This window comes from Mus musculus, chromosome 2 (assembly GCF_000001635.26).
Source record: "Mus musculus strain C57BL/6J chromosome 2, GRCm38.p6 C57BL/6J".
Taxonomy (NCBI): domain Eukaryota; kingdom Metazoa; phylum Chordata; class Mammalia; order Rodentia; family Muridae; genus Mus; species Mus musculus.
Genome location: NC_000068.7, coordinates 25,643,297 through 25,662,772, shown reverse-complemented (window position 1 = coordinate 25,662,772; position 19,476 = coordinate 25,643,297). Strand labels below are relative to the sequence as shown.

The 19,476-nt window shown below is 48.9% G+C and overlaps 3 protein-coding genes across 10 annotated transcripts; all 3 read right to left on the bottom strand.

Annotated features, from left to right (window-relative positions):
• Positions 1 to 542: 542 nt before the first annotated feature.
• Lcn5 (lipocalin 5) lies at positions 543 to 4,841 on the bottom strand. 8 transcript variants are annotated; one of them, XM_006497666.4, is made up of 7 exons: positions 4,676 to 4,841; positions 4,319 to 4,455; positions 2,637 to 2,716; positions 2,033 to 2,137; positions 1,777 to 1,878; positions 1,666 to 1,691; positions 547 to 888 (listed from the first exon to the last, which is right to left on the bottom strand). In XM_006497666.4, exons 1-7 carry the CDS (start codon positions 4,790 to 4,792, stop codon positions 847 to 849), a joined length of 609 nt encoding a protein of 202 aa, XP_006497729.1. In that variant the 5' UTR covers positions 4,793 to 4,841; the 3' UTR covers positions 547 to 846. The 8 variants fall into 8 exon arrangements, with proteins under 8 accessions (NP_001036095.1, XP_006497729.1, XP_006497731.1 ...); XM_006497668.2 differs by having other exon boundaries at positions 547 to 1,379; positions 4,676 to 4,840; NM_007947.3 differs by lacking the exon at positions 547 to 888 and adding an exon at positions 1,128 to 1,230 and having other exon boundaries at positions 4,676 to 4,821.
• A 1,714-nt stretch (positions 4,842 to 6,555) lies between these two features.
• Positions 6,556 to 9,655, bottom strand: Lcn8 (lipocalin 8). The gene is made up of 7 exons (NM_033145.1): positions 9,541 to 9,655; positions 8,482 to 8,612; positions 7,958 to 8,028; positions 7,554 to 7,658; positions 7,385 to 7,474; positions 7,266 to 7,291; positions 6,556 to 6,670 (listed from the first exon to the last, which is right to left on the bottom strand). The coding sequence occupies exons 1-7, from the start codon at positions 9,631 to 9,633 to the stop codon at positions 6,659 to 6,661; spliced, it is 528 nt and encodes a 175-aa protein (NP_149157.1). The 5' UTR covers positions 9,634 to 9,655; the 3' UTR covers positions 6,556 to 6,658.
• Positions 9,656 to 13,971: 4,316 nt separating this feature from the next.
• On the bottom strand, positions 13,972 to 18,629 carry Lcn15 (lipocalin 15). Its single transcript, XM_006498514.1, has 3 exons — positions 18,449 to 18,629; positions 17,339 to 17,672; positions 13,972 to 14,082 (listed from the first exon to the last, which is right to left on the bottom strand). The coding sequence occupies exons 1-3, from the start codon at positions 18,627 to 18,629 to the stop codon at positions 13,989 to 13,991; spliced, it is 609 nt and encodes a 202-aa protein (XP_006498577.1). The 3' UTR covers positions 13,972 to 13,988.
• Between the last annotated feature and the right edge of the window lie 847 nt (positions 18,630 to 19,476).

Sequence of the window (19,476 nt, the reverse complement as noted above, 5' to 3'; positions counted from 1 at the left end):
CTCTCCACTCTAGCGGGGCTGGCTCTCCATCACCCCACAACACTGTTCCATTGCAGGAGCTACTACCCCCAGGAGCGATGCTTCCAGTTGCCTTATTCTGCAAGTAAAACCCACGTGTCCCGAGGAGCTGGTGCTCAGATCACCCACATATTCCTGTCCTTCCTGCCTTCTGGCTGCAGCAGCAACAGTGGAAGTCCAGGATAAGCAGAAAGCAGTGGCTTTAGGCCATAGAGTGAGGAACACAGTGATGAGAACTCAGGTGCAGCTGGGCAGAAGACACAGAGCTGGATGGGAGGGGCGGAGCAGGGGACTAAGAGGGCAGCCACATCCAGGAAGGCCAAGGAAACAGTGGCTGGGGATTTGAATGCAACACTGTTAGGAAAATATCTTAGGAAAACACTGGGCTGGAGAGATGGCTCAGCAGTCAAGAGCACCAACTGCTCTTCTATAGGTCCTGAGTTCAAATCCCAGTAGCCACATGGTGGCTCACAACCATCAGTAATGAGCTCTGACTCCCTCTTCTGGAGTGTCTGAAGACAACTGCAGTGTACTTACATATAATAAATTTTTTAAAAAGAAAAATATAGGCAGCACCCCCCCTTCCATTTAAGAGAGCTACTGCCCTCATCTCTGCTTGGGACCTTCAAGGGCTGTTCCAGATCACAAGAGACAGTAGACGGCTCCAGAGTGAGGACGAGGCTGTGACGAGTCAGTCCATCAGTGGGTGGACCCTGATCCAGCTATATGAGGTGTGTCCATTACAGAGTATTCACAGAAAGATGCAATGCATTTTCATTCAGCAGGGTCACCGTGGACATGTATGAAGCTTGCACAGGCGGCTTGATCCTATATGCTCAGCTCTTCACCTGGAGCTGGAAAGTGTGGTCTCTGCCCATAAAGATATAAAGATAATGCCAGGGCTGCTAAAGACAACTTTGTGGGTAAAGATGATACCAGAGCAACAGCCCGGGCATGTTGGCTGATCATCTGGTGCCCTTGGCTAACTGCCATGGCTTTTTCAAAGTACTCAGAAAGACAGTAGCAGGGTTGGAGGGATTACGATGCCCACTTCTGCCCTGTGACCCATCTGTCCTCATTTACTCTACCCTCAGGAAAGATGCTGGGCATCATGTTGCAGCAAGCTTTATTTCACACAGGTGCAGGGACCCCTTGGGTAGGGGCAGGAGAGGCCAGGTAGGCAGAGATATTGCTTTCTCCTCAGATCTGTCCCTGCAGGTAGAAGAACCAAGCTCAGAGCCATGTGTGGCCTCCACGGATCTGAGGCACTCACTGGCCAGGGTCACAGGCTAGGGTCCTGTTGTCTCAGCTGCCTGGCTTTGGCAAAGCCTTGATTTCTATATCTGAAAAATGAGTCATATCTAGGGGATAGGTTGTGGTAATGAGGTCATGCTGGTGCTCAGTGCTGGATATAGAGAACCCTAAGATATCCAACAGGGTCCATTTCTCCCGCCATGACCCACCCCCCCCCCTGAAACTTGGATCTGCCTACTCCAGTAAATGTGATCAGACACACTACCCAGTTACCCACAGATACCAGACCAATGTAAGCAAATACCTTTCCTGATGTGACAGAAAGGACATGTGAAGGAGCCCCCTGCCCACCCTGGGTGCTCAACACAGGCCCAGCTTTGTTTGGGGACTCACCGATTGCAATGCGTTCACACAGGTTACTGTGGACAAAAGCCAAGTGAAGGGGCAGCACGGGCTCCGATCTGGCCCATCCCTGAGGCCCTGACCCCAGTGAGGCCTACTCACAGTCATGCTTGAGAATGTGTATGTCTGTTTCTGAAAACCCATGCTTCAAGGCTATCTTCTGGAAATTATTCAGAGCTTCCCCATTGTTGTCCAAGCTCCGGCCTGCAGGTGAGATGGGACAGGGCTTCTATATCACAGACATTCTCCCTCCCTGATGTAGCCCTGGGATTCTCTCCTATCCCCACCCCAGACAATAAGATGAGTCATAGGAGGGGTTACCCTCACCCCATCCCAGATGGGTCTAGGCTGGGCTTACTGTACAGTTTCATGGCTCGATGTACTGCCCCGGCCACCAGAGAGGTGATATCAATCACAGTATACGTCATGTAGTCTGTGGCTACAACAACAACTTCTTTCTCTCCTGGGAACAGAGGAAAATTCTAGGCATCGCCTTACCCGTTGGTCAGGGCTCTCTGTTCCTAGCTGTGTTTCTGCTTGGCACATACGCACACACAGGCATGTACCCAAAACATACTGGGACAGCCTGAAGTGGGCCTTGAGAGTCTGGGTAACCTTCCAAATCAGAAAAGAGGGCAGGGACCCAGGGACCCAGATAAATGAACACTGAATCATGCCTCCTTAGGATTTCAGAGAGGAGGCTGCCAAAGCCCTGGCAAAGGTAGGCGACGCTGAGGCCAGTCGCTGTAGTGGCATCTGCCCCGGCTCCTGACATCTGGGCATGGTACTGAGCTCACAGCCTTGTACTCAGAGGTTCAGTCAAGTTACACCAGACAGCACCCCCAGTGAGGCTGTGTCCTCCTCCCACCCCTAACCAGAACAGTGGTAAGTACACAATGAGAGTCAACCAAAGTGCCCCAGATAGACCACAGCACCCACCAATCTTGGGACAGCATTCTTGCCTGATATTCTGGTGACCTTGTACTTCGCTGAACCGTCCACCTGAGTGGCTGCAACCTTCTCCAGCACACAGTGGCCCTCACTACAAAGACAAGTAAGGCAGGCCAGTCTGTAATCCCAACACTGGAAGGTGAGGGTACTGAGTCAAAAGGATTGCATTCTGAAGCCAAGTTGGGCTATATATCTAAGTTGGGCTATACAGACAGACAACGAGGATAAAGTGTGTCCCTCAGTGGCGGTGGTACCTCAAACTGTGTTCTTCAGACACAAGTGTTACATTATTCCTCAGAGACAGTATCCCTCAGGTGTGTGCACAGCCCTGGGCAGCCTGGGCTAGACAGACAGACAGACAGAGAGGTATGGAAAAGAATGAAAGGAAGGGGAAGGAAGGAAGATAGGAGACTACTAGCCATCTGCCTGAGGGTGCAGGGTGGGTGATGCAGGAGTCCAGACACCAGCCACATATGGTTGAGCCTAATGTCTTCTGAGCCTATGACCCCAGAGAACAGGACCCCTACCCAGTGGCTACCCAGGGAGATGATGGAGCTGGAGTAAGAAGAAATGGCCATGGAAATGCCCCCCCGTGATTCCACCTGAGCATTCACTTACTAGTGCTGAGAATTGGCACGTGTATACAGTGTCACACTCGTGTCTGAAGAACACAGTCTGAGGTACAGGAGCAAACACACCTAAGAGACCCACTCAGTGACACTGAGGGACACACTGACATGAATAAGCCATCCAGGAGCATGGAAACACACATCTGAGGGACAAACTTCCTAAAGTGAAGAGATACACGTTGGGGGAGTTACTGAGGGACACACTTCGTGGTAGAGGGACATACATATGTAGGAGCATGCTGAGGAGCAAAGACATATATGTGATGTCCATAGTCTCTGAGTAACAGAGTCACACACAGCTGAAGAACACAATATTGAGGTGAAGAGACATGCTTAGGTCTGAAGGACACATATTCTGAGAGTCAGGGACATACTCTGATATAAGCATATTCATCTTGTAGGACACACATTAAGATGACAGGATACACATCTAAAGGTACACACTCTGAGGACCATGGTAATATACATATGATGACACACTTCTTGGGGATCAAGGACATGCATGACCGAGGGAAGCAAGGTCATACATCCGAGGGCCACTCTGGGATGAAAGTACACACTTTAAAGGGACCTTCTGAGACCATGTCTTTGCGGAAGAATCTGGCTTCAACTTGTGGAACCGGAAGGTGTCTCCTGGCCAATCGATATATGTGAACTTTGGCAGGGATGGATTGCGTACCAAGATGAGGAGATAACACGGGTCAACCTTGCCTCCCTTCTCAGACCTTGACATCTGTCTGTCAGAAGCTGACATATCTCATGACCCTGGAGCTAGGAAACTGGACCTTAAGGCTGTCTGGTCAGCTACTCGCTTTACTCAGAGTCCAGGATGACAGGGGGAAGGCCATAGAGTTGTAGGCCAGCCCCTAAACTGACTTGGTAGACAATGAAACATCCACAATGCCAAAGATGTCTGGCCTCATCTGAAACGGTTGCCTCCCCATCCCCCTCTATTGCTGAAGCTGCAGCACAGATGTACACAGAGGTATCTCTGGGGAAAGCCCAGATCACTGTACAGACTGCCCCAACTTCCCTCTATGGCCATAGATAAAGCCTTAACTCACTTGTAATAGGTGGTGGTCAGAGCCAGAAGGTTCTCTTTCAGCTCAACCACCATGGCTCCCATCTTCTCCTCCTTGTGTGCCAAGCCGTATGCACCCATCTTGGAGGCAAGGGCAATTTCATACCAGAAGCCTAAAAACTAGGGGATAGGGAGTAGAGAAAGGAACTACCCAAGTGTACCATCATCCAGGACCTGAGACCCTGGGGGCCATTCTCTGCCCCTCCTTTCCAAGGGATGCAACAGTCTAGAAAGATCTAGTAGTAAAGGGTTCTACATGGTAGAGTACTGAAAGTTGACTCTGGGCAGGAGCCAACCCCCATAGAAAGCACTGAGCCTGGCCCACCGTAACTGTGACTACCTTGTTTACGTCGAAGTCCTTCACCACTGCAGCCTCTGTGCCAGCTGCCAGCCCCACACACAGTCCCAGCAAGGTGAAGAGCATGATGCTCTCCATATGCCTAGCAACTGAGCACATGGGTTCAGCTCCCCACCAGAAGCCATAGCTTTTGGCTCAGAGCCTCTGGACTTTATATCCTTCCCTGTGGATGCTTGGAATCTGCATAGAAGGTTCTCATAGGTGGGTTGGAAGCACACTGTAAACCAGTCAAGTGGATCACCCACCTGCTAGATAGTGGGACCCTAGGGGACTGCCTCCAGGAGACACAGATCTTGCCTCTGGGTGTCCACTCATGTATGCATCTATCCATCCACTCAGTAATTGAGCCTATTCTTTCCAGATGTGTGGGTGACAGAGCAGGTTCCACCAAGGCTCCTTGGCAGGCTTTGGTCATAGGCACAGGGGCACAACTCTGTCAGCTGTAGCAGGTGATCCAGGCATCAGAGGCCTGGAGATGGCGGGGGCAGGACTGAGGGCACTAGAGCCATTCGTGGTTGAATCTGTGCAGTTCTGTGTTCAGCAGACTGAGACTCTTAAGGAGTGGGCCAGAACATCATAATCCCTCCAGCCCTGTGACTGTCTTTCTAGTACTTTGAAGAAGCCATGGCAGTTAGCCAAGGGCACCAGATGATCAACCAACATGCCCGGGCTGAAGCCAGCACTGCTGCCCCGGCATTATCTTTACCCACAAAGTTGTCTTTATGGACAGAGACCACAATTTCCAGCTTCCAGGTGAAGAGCTGAGCATATAGGGCCAAGCCACCTGTGCAGGCTCAACAGCAAAGAGACAGCCTCTTGTTATATCAACCCTTAGGTATAGCTCAGGCCCTGATCCTTCAGGGCACAGATAAGGATAGAGGGATATTGTCAACTACAGCCAGTGTTCAAATTATAAGGAGAGGGAGAGAGGAGCCAGGGAGAAGGCATGAAGAACAGTTAAGAACTATAAAAATTATTCAGGGCTATAAAAGTGTAGAAATGGATATGTACTGTACACAGAAGTGGTGGCCCATTGGATTCTCTGGTAACCCAGCTAATGGGCCGATGCACCCTTTTTCTCCCTGACAGAAGCCAGTGTTCCCAGCTCTTGAAACCAGTCAACCAGCTATTTTGAGGGAGCCCAGATCAAGTCAGGCAACCACTGGGACTGTGCCCAGGCTCCTCTCCATCTCAGCCAGCCCCAGATGAGCAGCCAAGTCTCGAGTCCTCCCTGCAAACCTCAAAAGAATGTTGGGTCTGTTCAGAACTGAGCTGTCTTGATGCTGATAATCTCATGCTAGAATTTGTGATTTGGAAGTGATCCCTGAAGGCCAATGAAGCAAGCTCTGGAACTTCTGGCACCAGGAGTTTTGTGCGGCCGCTGTATGACCAGCAGTAAGGATCTGTACTCTTAGAAAGTCTCTGTGCAAAAAAAAAAAAAAAAAAAAGCCTCCTGTGTTTTGATCAAATAAACAAATCCTTCAGGATCTTGCTAACTGTATGCTGCCACACCTATCCTCCAAGATTCACACAGCAACCACTGCAAAACCTTTGCCATCTGCCCACCAAGCTCCAGACTGCTCTCATTTTTGCTTGTAGCATCCTGGGGTGCCACCAGCACTTATGAGCAGGAGGGACACTGTCACAGAGTGAGAAGGGGAGACACTGGAGTCCATTGCCCCATGAGTGGGCCAGGGCAGGGTGGAGTAGGACCTTTCCACATGGGAGACTAGGACTGGCTGCCCCGTGTGTGAGGCACATTCACAATCATTCTCAGAAAATGCAGGGCTGTTCCCTCCACCTGGGCCACAGAAACATCCCATCGCCCCCCTTCCTGCCCCCAGGAAAAACGCCGGGCAGCATTTGGCAGCAGAATTTATTTGGAGCAGATACAGAGGTTCTTCGGGCAGGAGCAGGAGAGGCCAGGTAGATGGGGCTGCAGCCACAGGCCTGGGCAGGAGCTACTCAGACCAGTCCCTGCGGGCAGAACAGCAGAGCTCAAGGCTGTGCATGGCCTCCAGGGACCCTGAAGCACTGGTCAAGTGTCACAAGCCAGGTGCCTGGCACTTCAGCTGCCTAGCTTGGCAAAGCACTGGCTCTCTGAGCCTTGAAGTCTCTTTCTGCAAAATGGGTTATAGTGCCAACCTCTGATGCATGGGCTGTGACGGTGAGGTTGAATAGGTTATAGTTAGCATGGTGCCAGACATAGGAAACCCCAAGAGATCTAACAGAGCTGAACACCCCATCCCACCGTCAGGACATGAAGGGTCAGAGCTGGCCCAGAACCCTGCACAGTCTTGCTGCACAGAACAATACAAACAAGGGACCTCTCTCTGCTAACCTAGTTCTGTCCCACACCCAAGAGCCCAGCACGATAACTTGGGTCACATAGCAGATTGCTCTTTCCAAAGACTACAAAACAGATGGATCTGAAGCTGCCAGCTGGGGCTGTTGGTTGTCTTGGTCAGAGAAGGGATGGATGAACCCTCCTCTCCAGGATCAGGATTTAGTAGTACCAGCAGGGGCTTCTTGGGAGCCGAACTGCAGTGTAGACCAAGGGTAGTGGACTCACCTCTTTCAAGAGCTCAGCACACCTCCCTGCATGATGGAACAGCATTAGTAGAGTCAGGAGGGCATCAGACCCCATCACAGGAGCCTGGTACAGCATCCTCCCCAAGATGCTATACTCACCATGTCGGGCCAACATGTAAAGGCCTTGGTCTGCTGTCATTTCCCGGAACAGCCAGAAGCCTGGCTCATCCTCGTTCTCAAGGCTCCGAGCTGTGGGGCACAACAGAGTGGGGCTGGCAGCCTGAAGGAAGGTAGTCGCAGGGCAGAGCCCAGCCCAGGCGGAACTTACTGAAGTACTTGAGCACATGGAAGTTTCTACCCTGCCAGAGCAGGGTCAACTTCAGGATGGTGTAGCGCTCATAGTCCGTGTCCAGCACGTGGATCTCCCTGTTACCTTCAGGAGTGGCAGTGGCAGGGTTAAGGAGGCTTGCTCAGACCTGAACACTCCAGGGAGCTGACCTTGAAGGCTGGATTTGCAGAATCTAACTCCTTTCTATTTCTGCCTAGTGCTGGGACCTGCCTGTGACATCTGAGAAGACAAATTCTGAAGATCAACTCAGTACACTAGTAGAGATGAGGGGGCTGGAGTCCAGGGCCTGAGAATCCTTGGAAGGGCACAGGAAGCGAGGCCAGGGGGAGATGTCCAGGCTCAGACAGCAGCTGCAACTTCAGCAACAAGGCAACAGTACTTACCAGGAAAAGCAAATTCCCCCACAGTGTCTCTTTCTGAACCCAGTGAACTTTCTGTCACACAACTTCCTGAGCTGAAAAGCATCATAGTGCTTGTTAAGAACCTGCCAGCCTGCATTCCACCTTCTGGGCACATTCCTGAGTGCTGCACACATTCAAAAAGGATGCTGTCAAGCTCATGACCATGCAGGAGTCTAGGGTCTATGCAGAAGGGGCCATGCATGGGACAGGGCTGCCCCAGCCTCTCTCCTTCAGAGAGTCAGGCAACTACTACTACCCACTCTCCCTTATAAAGCAATAGGGCTTTATCTAAAGTCTTTGCTTACATTTTGGTAGAAAGGCAGATCTAAGAGCCTAAGATCTAGCTTTCTCTGGAGTTGGAAGACCCAAGCAGATAGACATGGAAAAGGCTAGCCCACATACTGATGATCCCACCATTATAAGAGGTATAGCCTTGTCTAATTTCAACTACATATATGGCTCTTCCTTCCCAGCAGGCCACATCCCTAGTGACCCAAGTCTCTTACCTGTTGTACACGGCTTTCACAGTGACATTCCCCCCACTGAAGGTGAGGAACAAGCCCTCTACCCTCCTTTGAGCCTTCAGCACCAGTTTTTGGTCAGAAGCAACAGCCACTTCCTTCCAGAATCCTGCAATCTAGAGAACAGAACTAGAGATATCCCTGGCTTTGCTCAGCCAAGCTGAACTGGGTCTCCAGCCCCTGGGCTGGAGAGGGTGTTTCAGGGACGCTCGGGCAGCAGTTGGATGGGCTTGAGGGGCAATCCATAGTCGTGAGACTGGAAGCCACTTATTCTCGGCCGAGTTTTCCTTCCCAGGGGAAATGTCCCTTCCAGAAGACACTGACACAATGTTCACTCCTGGTTTGCCAGGAGACCTTTCCAGCAAGGGTGTGGGGAGCAAGCATCCAGGCTTACAGCTTTCATACTGAATGAAGCATGGTTCTACTAATCTCAGCCTCCCCAGGATCATGATCTCCTGCAGTGGCAATGTTCTCAGAGCACAGGACATCACCTGAAACTTTTAGAAACTCATTACTGTTACAAGAGACAATAATCTGTATCCCCCAAAACCTGACCCCTCTGACGTTACAGTGTGAGTCTGGAAGTCTCAGGAAGAATGGGGGATTGGGGCATAGAAGGAAGAATTCAAGCAACAAGCTGCCTGCCCTGGAGAAGTCCTCTTCTGGCTCCACAGTGCACAGGGATAGGGTCTTAGGAACCCTATGAACCAGGAAGCAGGAAGGGACCCCAAATTTGTAAATCACCAAGGACCCTTGAAGTGACCAGCTTGTGGACAGCAACTCCGCCTCAAGACAGGTGGAACATGAGAGAACTCAGAGAGGGGAGAGATCCACAGACCTCAGAGGTCTACTAGGGACTCACACTGCCTGCTGTCTTAGGGATGGAGGCCCCAAGAGTAGGTCTGGCCCCTGACAGCTAGGCTGCAACCAACAGGAGTTAGATGGAAGGGAAGAGAGACTTCAATGGTTGTACACTCTGCTCCCTCCCTGTCCAACTTTCCATTAAGCCCCAGTAGGGCTTCGAAGCCAAGAAGAAAGAGGCACCTTCTCTGGTACAAGCTCCACCCTGGTAGACTCAGCTTGTAGCAGGAACACCAGGAAGAATCCGCAGACATTGCTCAGCAGCCTAGCTTCCATCTCAGGGCCTGGCTTGTGGCTTCTGTTTATGCAAGGTGGGAGCTTATATTTGGAGAGTGTGCAAGCATGTGCAACCACTTAGAGAATGTCATTGGACAAAGCTGGCTGTCAGCTGCTCAGAGACTCAGCTTCTGCTCAAATGCTATCAACCCCCATCCAGAGAGGTGTAGGACCAAGCTAAGATGACAGTTAAGCTGCCTCCATCCTAGCATGTGGACAGTGATGAACTATGCAGTAAGACTGCACCAACCAAGTCCAGCCCCACGCTCTGAGCTATGAACTGGACAAGCTATTTATCTCAGTTTCTCCATTTGTAACAATAAGCTTAAAACAATAACAAAATATTGAACTGAACAAGGAGGCCTGAGTCTCCAACCAGGAACCTTATACCTTATACCTTGCAGCATTCTGCATTCCCTCCATTCTGTGTGTGTATATTTTTTTATATAGTATCTCTATCTGTGTGGTGTGTTATATATGTTTGTATGTGGTATCTGTGTATGTGTGTGTTATATATGTTTGTGGTATTTGTGTGTGGTATGTATGTTTGTATGTGGTGTTTGTGTGTGGTGTGTATGTTTGTGGTATTTGTGTGTCTGTGTGTCTCTGTGTATATAGTGTTCATGTCTTTGTTCTTGGTTGGGGAAAGCATACAAATAGTCACATGGATGTGGAAGCCAGAGTTCAACCTCAGGTGTTGTTCCTTTAGTACAAGTCACTTTGTGTTTTCATTTGTTTTGCTTCATTAGTTAGTTAGTTAGTTAGTTAGTTAGTTAGCTAGCTAGCTAGCTAGCTAGTTAGTTAGTTTATTGATTGGTTGGTCAATTGGCTGGTTACTTATTTTTTGAGACAGAGTTTCTTACTAACCTGAAGCGTGCTGAGTAGTCTAGGCTGCCTAGCCAGTGAGCCCCAGAGATCCCACTATCTCTGTCTGTCCAGCACTCACCATGTGATTTCAAATACACACCACCATGCCTGGCTTTTATATGGGTTCTGAAGAAAGTACTTTACCAGCTGAGCTATCTTCCCAGCCCCAACGACAAGGTTTTTCACACCTCTCAGAAACAAACAAACACCTCTCAGACCACAGAGAATTTTTTTAAGGCAGACAACTTTTATCTTTAAAATCAACTTTATTTGTGATTGATACTAAAACAAAGTCTCCCATTCGCTAGGAAAATAAAAAAACTAAAAATATTAGTTTTTCTCACAATTGTCTATTTCCTCCAAATAAAAAGGAAAGAAACAGGATAAACAGGGACCATGAAGCACCCTGAATGCAAAGCCCTCCCTGACTGACACCCCCAAAATGACTTAGTCACCTTGTGACCCAAATCTCTAACCTCCAACTTGTGTAGCAGAGAAATAGGTCTTGAGTGTCCCAGGGCACCCCAAAACAGCTCTACCCAGGTCAGCACCCCTCATCCTGTAGGAACAGTCTAATCTTTTGGACCCACCTGGAGCTGCTCAAGACCTGGACAGCTCACAGGAAATCCACTGAAGCCCACCCTCCAGAGGGAACCAGGCACAGAAGACATTAGGGTGGCCTGTGAGGACGGCATAAGAGATGAGTTAGGAGAGAATGCACAGTGAGCACTAGAAGGAACCATCCAAAGACTTTGGGGCATCGGGAGGGAAGCTGAGGGCCTGCTGGTCCCAACAACAGACTGACAAGCCAGGGCCCTTGGGGATACAGAGAGGGGTTTGGCTGGAGTGAGGGAAAGAGATGTGGGTGGATGGCACCTGGTTCTCTGGGTGACTGGCACAGGATGAGGGCAGCAGCTATGAGGGCTAATTGCTTCCAGTTCTTGTTGTCTGAGGACCACAGACAGATAAGCAATGGAGCAGAACCAGCCCCTTCCTGTTTCCATGCCTGGACTTTGAAGTAGAACTAGATCCACTGGAGAATGGGAATTCTGTGACATGAAGACGAGAGCAGTGATAATACCTGGAAAGGAACCCCCGTACCCCACATCTTGTTCAAGAGCAGCACAGAGACTACATCATGCCACCCCTGAATTTGTCCATCGTGTGACCTTGAGTAACCTGTCCAGCTTCTGTGCCTCAGTGTCTCAATCTGAGAAAAAAGAATGGATGCAGCTAGCTATGTGTATCCAGGAGGTCTGTCATGGAAATCACATGACAGCTAGCCTAGCAAGGTCTTCAAGCACAGTGACCACTGCCCTGACCTATTTCTTAGGCTCCCAAAGGTCGAAACCATTTGTCCAAGATCAAAGGAGGAGATGGGAATCAAAACCTAGCATTATGGCCCTCCTGCTTTCCAGTTCATATATCCATACATACAATTTCTGAGACCCAAGGGAGCCTAGAGCCTACAACCCATCCTCAGTAGGCACCTTGGTTTCAAAGACACTGTGACCTCGTGGATACCACATATGCTGTGCTCAGTCTTCCCTGTGGATGCAGCAACCTCCCTTCACCAAATTTGAATGAAACATCCTGCCCACTCTCGAGGAGAACCCTAAGTGGCCAGAGGGCTGGGATGAAGAAAGAGTTCACTATGATCTGCCCAAGGGCATCTCCAAAGGGTCAAAGAGCCATGCGGATGCTGAATCTGTTTATTGGGTGAAAGGAGAAGAGCAAGAGAAGGAACACAGGACGGAAGGAGGTGGGACCCAAGAGGATCTCTCAGTCCCTAAAGATCACAGTGAGAGTGACACTCTTGAGGTTGGCAACTCCAGGTTCATCCTACCCTAAAAGGGCACAATCACTCCATCACCAGTCCTTTGTCAAACATCCTCCATACTCCCCACAAGCTAGGCACTGCCCCCCAAGGCTGCCAACCCACAAAGGCAAGGAAAGATAATCCTGTCACCAAAGCATCTATAAACCAGTAAAAACTTCCCACACTGCCACTGACCCGACTAGAGATGCCTCTCCAAGGCACCTTCCCAGAGACCATAGAGACCTGCCATACTTCTGGATCCCTAATTCTTACAGGACTAGTAACCCCTAAGCCTTGCCAGGCCCTGAGAAGAGAGACCAAGACCATAGTAACAGGAAAAATGACAGGGTGATTTGACATTGAGTCTAACTTCTTACGTTTTCAAAACTACCTGATAGTGGAGAACATGTAAGCTCAGCACAGGTGTTTAGATCCATGGACTGTCAAAACAGCAGGCATTCAGGGTAAGCAGGCAAGAGGAAAGGATAATAAGAGGCCTATCATGACCTGCAAAGTACCAGCATGCAGAGAACTAGGAGGCTGGGAAAAGAACAAGAAATACCACAAAGTCTCCATCCCAGGATAAGCCATACGGTATTACACCCACCCCCTCTATCCACTGACTTTTATACACTCACATGTCATCTACTACTGTGGCTTTGTGAGTGCCAAAATTGTTAGCAATGAGCTTGGGTAGGAATTGGGCAGCTTTCTACATTGGTTTGGTTGGGTAGGCCTCCCCATGAACCTGCCTGTATCAAGATGCCAAGGACTTCTACCCTAACCCTGTAGTGGAGCAGTAGATGAAAAATAGTTCTGCCCTTTCAGGGTTCTTGGGAACAGGATGATACAATTAAAGATATGGTACAAGCCCTGAGAAGGGGGGCCCAAAGGTTAGCAAAACATGGGGTACACTGGATTGAATAGTATCCCCCACCCAGAACCTCCAAACAATATCTTACTTGAAGACAAGGTTTCTGCAGACAGGTTCAGATGGCCCTAACCCAAAGACAGCATCCTTATGAATGGAAGAATTCAGACACAGATGGGCAGAAGAAAGAGGCAGATATTAGTGATGCAGTCAAGATTAAGACTGCCCAGAACAGAAGAAAGACCAGAAGCTGGGGGTTGGGGGTGCAGATTGGCAAGAGCCCTCCTCTAGCCTCCACACACATGGATTCCTGACTTCGGTCTCTTGGACTAAAAGAGAATTCTTTCTGTCTCTTTGCCTTGGCTTATTATGATGGCCCCAAGACACCAGGGTGGCATCTTCTACCAGACATGTCTAAGCTAAAACCATAAGCATGAGACTCGACAGGTAGTAGGGATCACAGATTTCAGGGATAGGATCTTGCTGACCCAAGCTCAGAAGAAAACTCACCCTGCACATAGCCCGAGAATGTTGGCACTGGTCACTCAGGACACCTGAGTACCTCCTTACCCAGAGAAACGCACATGGGAAGATCATTGATTTTCCTCCTTTCTCTCAGACACACCCACTAGGTGCTTGGGTCCTGCTCACCCCTACAATCCCCACAGAGCTGGTTAGAGAATTATCCCCATCAGGGGCTCCTCACCGGTGCTGGAGATAGAAGGGGGTCTAGGCAATGTAGACCTACATGCTCCAGAACTGAAGGGATGACCTAGGCAGGTGCTCTGGTGGGCTAGCTCAACTAGTAACTGATTTGGGTGGTGTTACCATCATGTTACCCAGAAGACCCATTGTTGGGTAGAAGTCTGAAAAGGCCTTGAGGGCCTGGGGACTGGGGTCTTAGGACCTACGCGATGCAGAGAAGCGATTATGTGTGAACCCTTCACAGTGGCTGTGACAGGCAAGAAAGGAGTTAGTAAAGAGTTTCCTAGTTAAACAGGAATCTCGAATGGCTGAGAAGCCCTTAAAGAAATGTTCAACGTCCTTAGTTATCAGGGAGATGCAAATCAAAAGGACTCTGAGATTCCATCTTACAACTGTCAGAATGGATAAGATTCAAAAACTCAAGTGATGGGCTGTAGAGATGGCTCAGTGGTTAAGAGCACTGACTGCTCTTCCAAAGATCCTGAGTTCAAATCCCAGCAACCACATGGTGGCTCACAACCATCTGTAATGAGATCTGATGCCCTCTTCTGGTGTGTCTGAAGACAGCTACAGTGTACTTAGATATTTATTATTATAAATAAATCTTTTTTTAAAAAAATCTTAAAACAGCCGGGTGTGGTGGCGCACGCCTTTAATCCCAGCACTTGGGAGGCAGAGGCAGGCGGATTTCTGAGTTCTAGGCCAGCCTAGTCTACAAAGTGAGTTCCAGGACAGACAGGACTATACAGAGAAACCCTGTCTCGAAAAAAAAAATCTTAAAACAAAAACAAAAAAACACCTCAAGTGACAGGGTATGGAACACAAGGGAACACTCCTCCATTGCTGGTGGGAGTAAAAACTGGTACAACCACTCTGAAAAATCAATGTGGCAGTTTCTCAATAAACTGGAAATAGTTCTACCCCAAGACCCTGCTATATCACTCCTGGGCATATACCCAAAAGATACTCCACCATCCCACAAGGACACTGGCTCAACTGTGTTCATAGTAGCTTTATTCAAAATATCCAGAAACTGGAAACATGCTAGATATCCCTCAACTAAAGAATGGGTTTTTTAAAAATTTTTTTAATGTTTTTTAAAACATCTGCACAAAGGAATACTTCACAGCCATTAAAAACAAGGAAGTCATGAACTTTGGAGGCAAATGGATGGAACTTGATAATATCATCCTGAGTGAGGTAACCTAGAATCAGAAAGACCTGTATGGTATGTACTCACTTATAAGTGGACATTAGCCATAAAGTGAAGGATAACCATGCTACAATCTACAGACCCAAAGAAACCAGATAACAAGGAGGGCCCAAGGGAAGATGTGTGAATCTCACTCAGAAGGGGAAACAAAATATTCATTGGAGGTGGATGGAAAGAGGGAACTGGGTGGGAGAGGAGGAAAGGAGAAGAATGGGGAAGAAAGAGGTGGTCGGGAGAGGCCTGGGACAAAGAACGGAAATTGATGGGGGGGGGGGTGCGTCTCTGGGATAAGCTTGAGACCTGGAACTAGGGTCAGAGGGAGGCTCCAGGGAGTCTATGGGGTGACCCTAGCTGAGACTCCTACCAGCAGGGCATATAGAGACTGAAGTGGTCACCTCCTGTAGCAAAGTGGGACTTCAGTGGAGGGAGAGGGACATCAACCCACCCACAAAATCTTCAACCCAAAATTTGTTCTGCCTATAAGATGTACAGGAATAAAGATGGAGCTACTTCAGTCTTCATTTTTCTTGAGTTTCATGTGTTTAGGAAATTGTATCTTATATCATGGGTATCCTAGGTTTTGGGCTAGTATCCACTTATCAGTGAGTACATATTGTGTGAGTTCCTTTGTGATTGTGTTACCTCACTCAGGATGATGCTCTCCAGGTCCATCCATTTGGCTAGGAATTTCATAAATTCATTCTTTTTAATAGCTGAGTAGTACTCCATTGTGTAGATGTACCACATTTTCTGTATCCATTCCTCTGTTGAGGGGCATCTGGGTTCTTTCCAGTTTCTGGCTATTATAAATAAGGCTACTATGAACATAGTGGAGCATGTGTCCTTCTTACCAGTTGGGGCTTCTTCTGGATATATGCCCAGGAGAGGTATTGCTGGATCCTCCGGTAGTACTATGTCCAATTTTCTGAGGAACCGCCAGACGGATTTCCAGAGTGGTTGTACAAGCCTGCAATCCCACCAACAATGGAGGAGTGTTCCTCTTTCTCCACATCCTCGCCAGCATCTGCTGTCACCTGAATTTTTGATCTTAGCCATTCTCACTGGTGTGAGGTGGAATCTCAGGGTTGTTTTGATTTGCAATTCCCTGATGATTAAGGATGTTGAACATTTTTTCAGGTGCTTCTCTGCCATTCGGTATTCCTCAGGTGAGAATTCTTTGTTCAGTTCTGAGCCCCATTTTTTAAGGGGGTTATTTGATTTTCTGAGGTCCACCTTCTTGAGTTCTTTATATATGTTGGATATTAGTCCCCTATCTGATTTAGGATAGGTAAAGATCCTTTCCCAGTCTGTTGGTGGTCTTTTTGTCTTATAGACAGTGTCTTTTGCCTTGCAGAAACTTTGGAGAAGTGGGAACAAAACACCCATGGAAGGAGTTACAGAAACAAAGTTTGGAGCTGAGATGAAAGGATGGACCATGTAGAGACTGCCATATCCAGGGATCCACCCCATAATCAGCATCCAAACGCTGACACCATTGCATATACTAGCAAGATTTTATCGAAAGGACCCAGATGTAGCTGTCTCTTGTGAGACTATGCCGGGGCCTAGCAAACACAGAAGTGGATGCTCACAGTCAGCTAATGGATGGATCACAGGGCTCCCAATGGAGGAGCTAGAGAAAGTACCCAAGGAGCTAAAGGGATCTTCAACCCTATAGGTGGAACAACATTATGAACTAACCAGTACCCCTGAGCTCTTGACTCTAGCTGCATATGTATCAAAAGATGGCCTAGTCGGCCATCACTGGAAAGAGAGGCCCATTGGACACGCAGACTTTGTGTGCCCCGGTACAGGGGAACGCCAGGGCCAAAGGGGGGGAGTGGGTGGGTAGGGGAGTGGGGGTGGGTGGGTAAGGGGGACTTTTGGTATAGCATTGGAAATGTAAATGAGCTAAATACCTAATAAAAAATGGAAAAAAAAAAAAAAAAACCAAAAAGCATACACTACAGAGAAAATGGTGGGTAAATTTTATTCCATCAAGACCAAATACTAATTGTTTCTGCCTTTATGATAAAGATTAAACATCAGGAATAAACCAAAGATCCTTACAAAAAAAAAAAAAAAGATGGAGCTACTTACTGCCACCCATCTCCACCTACCATCCACCACGCCTGTTCTAGCCAACCTGTCCCAGATGGATGAGATCGGGGTAAGGAAAAGGGAGGAGCAAGTCTTAAGGGATGAGATGTGGGACAATCCCAAGCATTACCTAAAGAGGGGGCAAGGAAGGAGTGAGGAGAAGCTGGATAGGGCCAGAGGGGAGGGGGATTCTGGGGAAAAGAGTGGGTTGAATGGGGGTGGGGACACAGAGAGGTGAGGTGGGATCAGGGATACAGGAAATGCAGACTTCTCACTGTAGAGCTGTACCATGGTGCTAAGCATGTCTTCCAGCTTCTTGTTGATATAGGCCACTGCGAAGGAGCTACAATCAGTATCAGAGGTGCACACATCCAGGTAGTCCAGGACTGGATAGGAAGTGGCAGAGGTGGCAAAGATGTGGACAGAAGTTGGATCCACCCCTGCTATACCGCACAAGTGAGATACTGGAGAGGGAATGTGTATATGGACTAGGGCTCTCTTCAGGGGTCCCTGATGAAAGCCCCTCAGATGCTTCCATGCACTACAATAGTTTAAATAAAGCCCAGTACAGGGTTACTACCCTCCTCAATGGTTTATGTTGCCAGATGAGAGACACACAAACAGCCTTTAAATTTAATATGCCTTAAGCAACACAATAGCTAGGCAACTGCCTAACCTTCATGCTGTTAGAATCTACCTCCTATCAATAAACCCAAGTTATTATGTACTATTTCCATGTTCCATCTTGGCTGCTCTTGACCCAGTTGAGCTGCCCTCTGGGTCATGTTCTCTTGGCCCCTTTACATGGCAGTTCTGCTTCTCCCTCCTACACCTTATTACCTTTCATGGCGACCTCTGAGTCTCCCTCCTTCCTCCTCTTCCCAGTCCCAAGTCTGGGAACCCTAAACCCCACCCATGCCTCTCCTCTCCAGCTATTAGCCGCTGGCATCTTTATTTACCAATCAGAATGAACTGGGGGAAGATTCCCAGAAGCTACAAGCTGACTCCAAATCTTGAAGGCCAGAACGTAGTATTAGAATACAAGCAGTGTTAGGCCAACCTATTACACTCCCAGAAGGCTTCCTGATCCCCAATAAGACCTATCTGGAACTCAGAAGTGCCCCCCTTGGATCCTATCCTCAGGTATTAACCATCAACCTACTTACAGCCATTACCCTGGAGGGATATAGCCATTACTCCCTGCTGGAGTACTTGGCCCCTTTCATGCCAGCCGGCCCACAGGCTACGAACCCCATGAGGATATGGAGGTCATCCTCCATAAAGGCACTGACAGCTCTGGTGGACATCAGCACATTGTCCTTGGTGTTCAGGAAGACATTGCAGTAGGGTGCCATGGCAATGACACACCAGAGACCTGCGGACTTCAGGATGGTTCTGTGACTACAGGCCAGTAACTTCATGTGGACCTCCTTGCCCAGAAACCCAGGGACAAGCCAAAGACCAGAGAAGCAGGGGCCTGTGTGAGGTTGCACAGTGAGAGTCTCTGCCAAGATGGTACCACTGATCACCTTGAGCCTCTATTTCTCACAGCAGAGTTGCCCACAAATGGCCTGTGCCTGGGTCTAAAGCTTCCCTTGACTAGTTTCAGCTGAAGCTGGGTCCGTCCCAACCTGGGCACAGCGGTAGGCCTAGTACCTTCTGGGTTGCAGTAAGACCCCAGCCGTACTTGAGCTCAGAAGCTTGAGCCTCAGAAAGGACTGGGATCCAGCTCAGCGGGACTAGCCCCATCCCTACACCTGCTCGCCAGCCCTGGTACCCAAGTCACCCAGCCCCAGTGGCACCGGCTTTATAGACCTACACAACCCTGGGTTTGGTTTTGGGGGATGAGAAGAAGGCACCTTCGAAACTCAGGTCACAGAGATGGCAAAGGCTCTCTCACATGGTCAGGACATAGATCCCACACACCTCTGTCCATCTGCTAGCCTGTCTAGATACAGGGAGATGCTGGGAAACAGGCAGGCTTGGGTTTGCCCTGGCAGTACTACCATGCTTACCACTAGGATATTGGGTCCACTTACCACTATCTGATCCTCCCTGCCTCTCTCTCATATCCAACTTTGAGCTGGGATCACTTCTGGGCTTGTTTCTAGGCCTCATCCTGGGGCACAGCTTGTACCAGCACAGCTCTGAGACAGCCCTGAGGCAGCCTCCCTCCAGTTACCACCAGCTGGGTCTCCTACAAGCAGGAGGGGCTGGGCAGCACTTAAAGTGGACTATGGTAACAATGGCTACCTTATCACTAGTTTC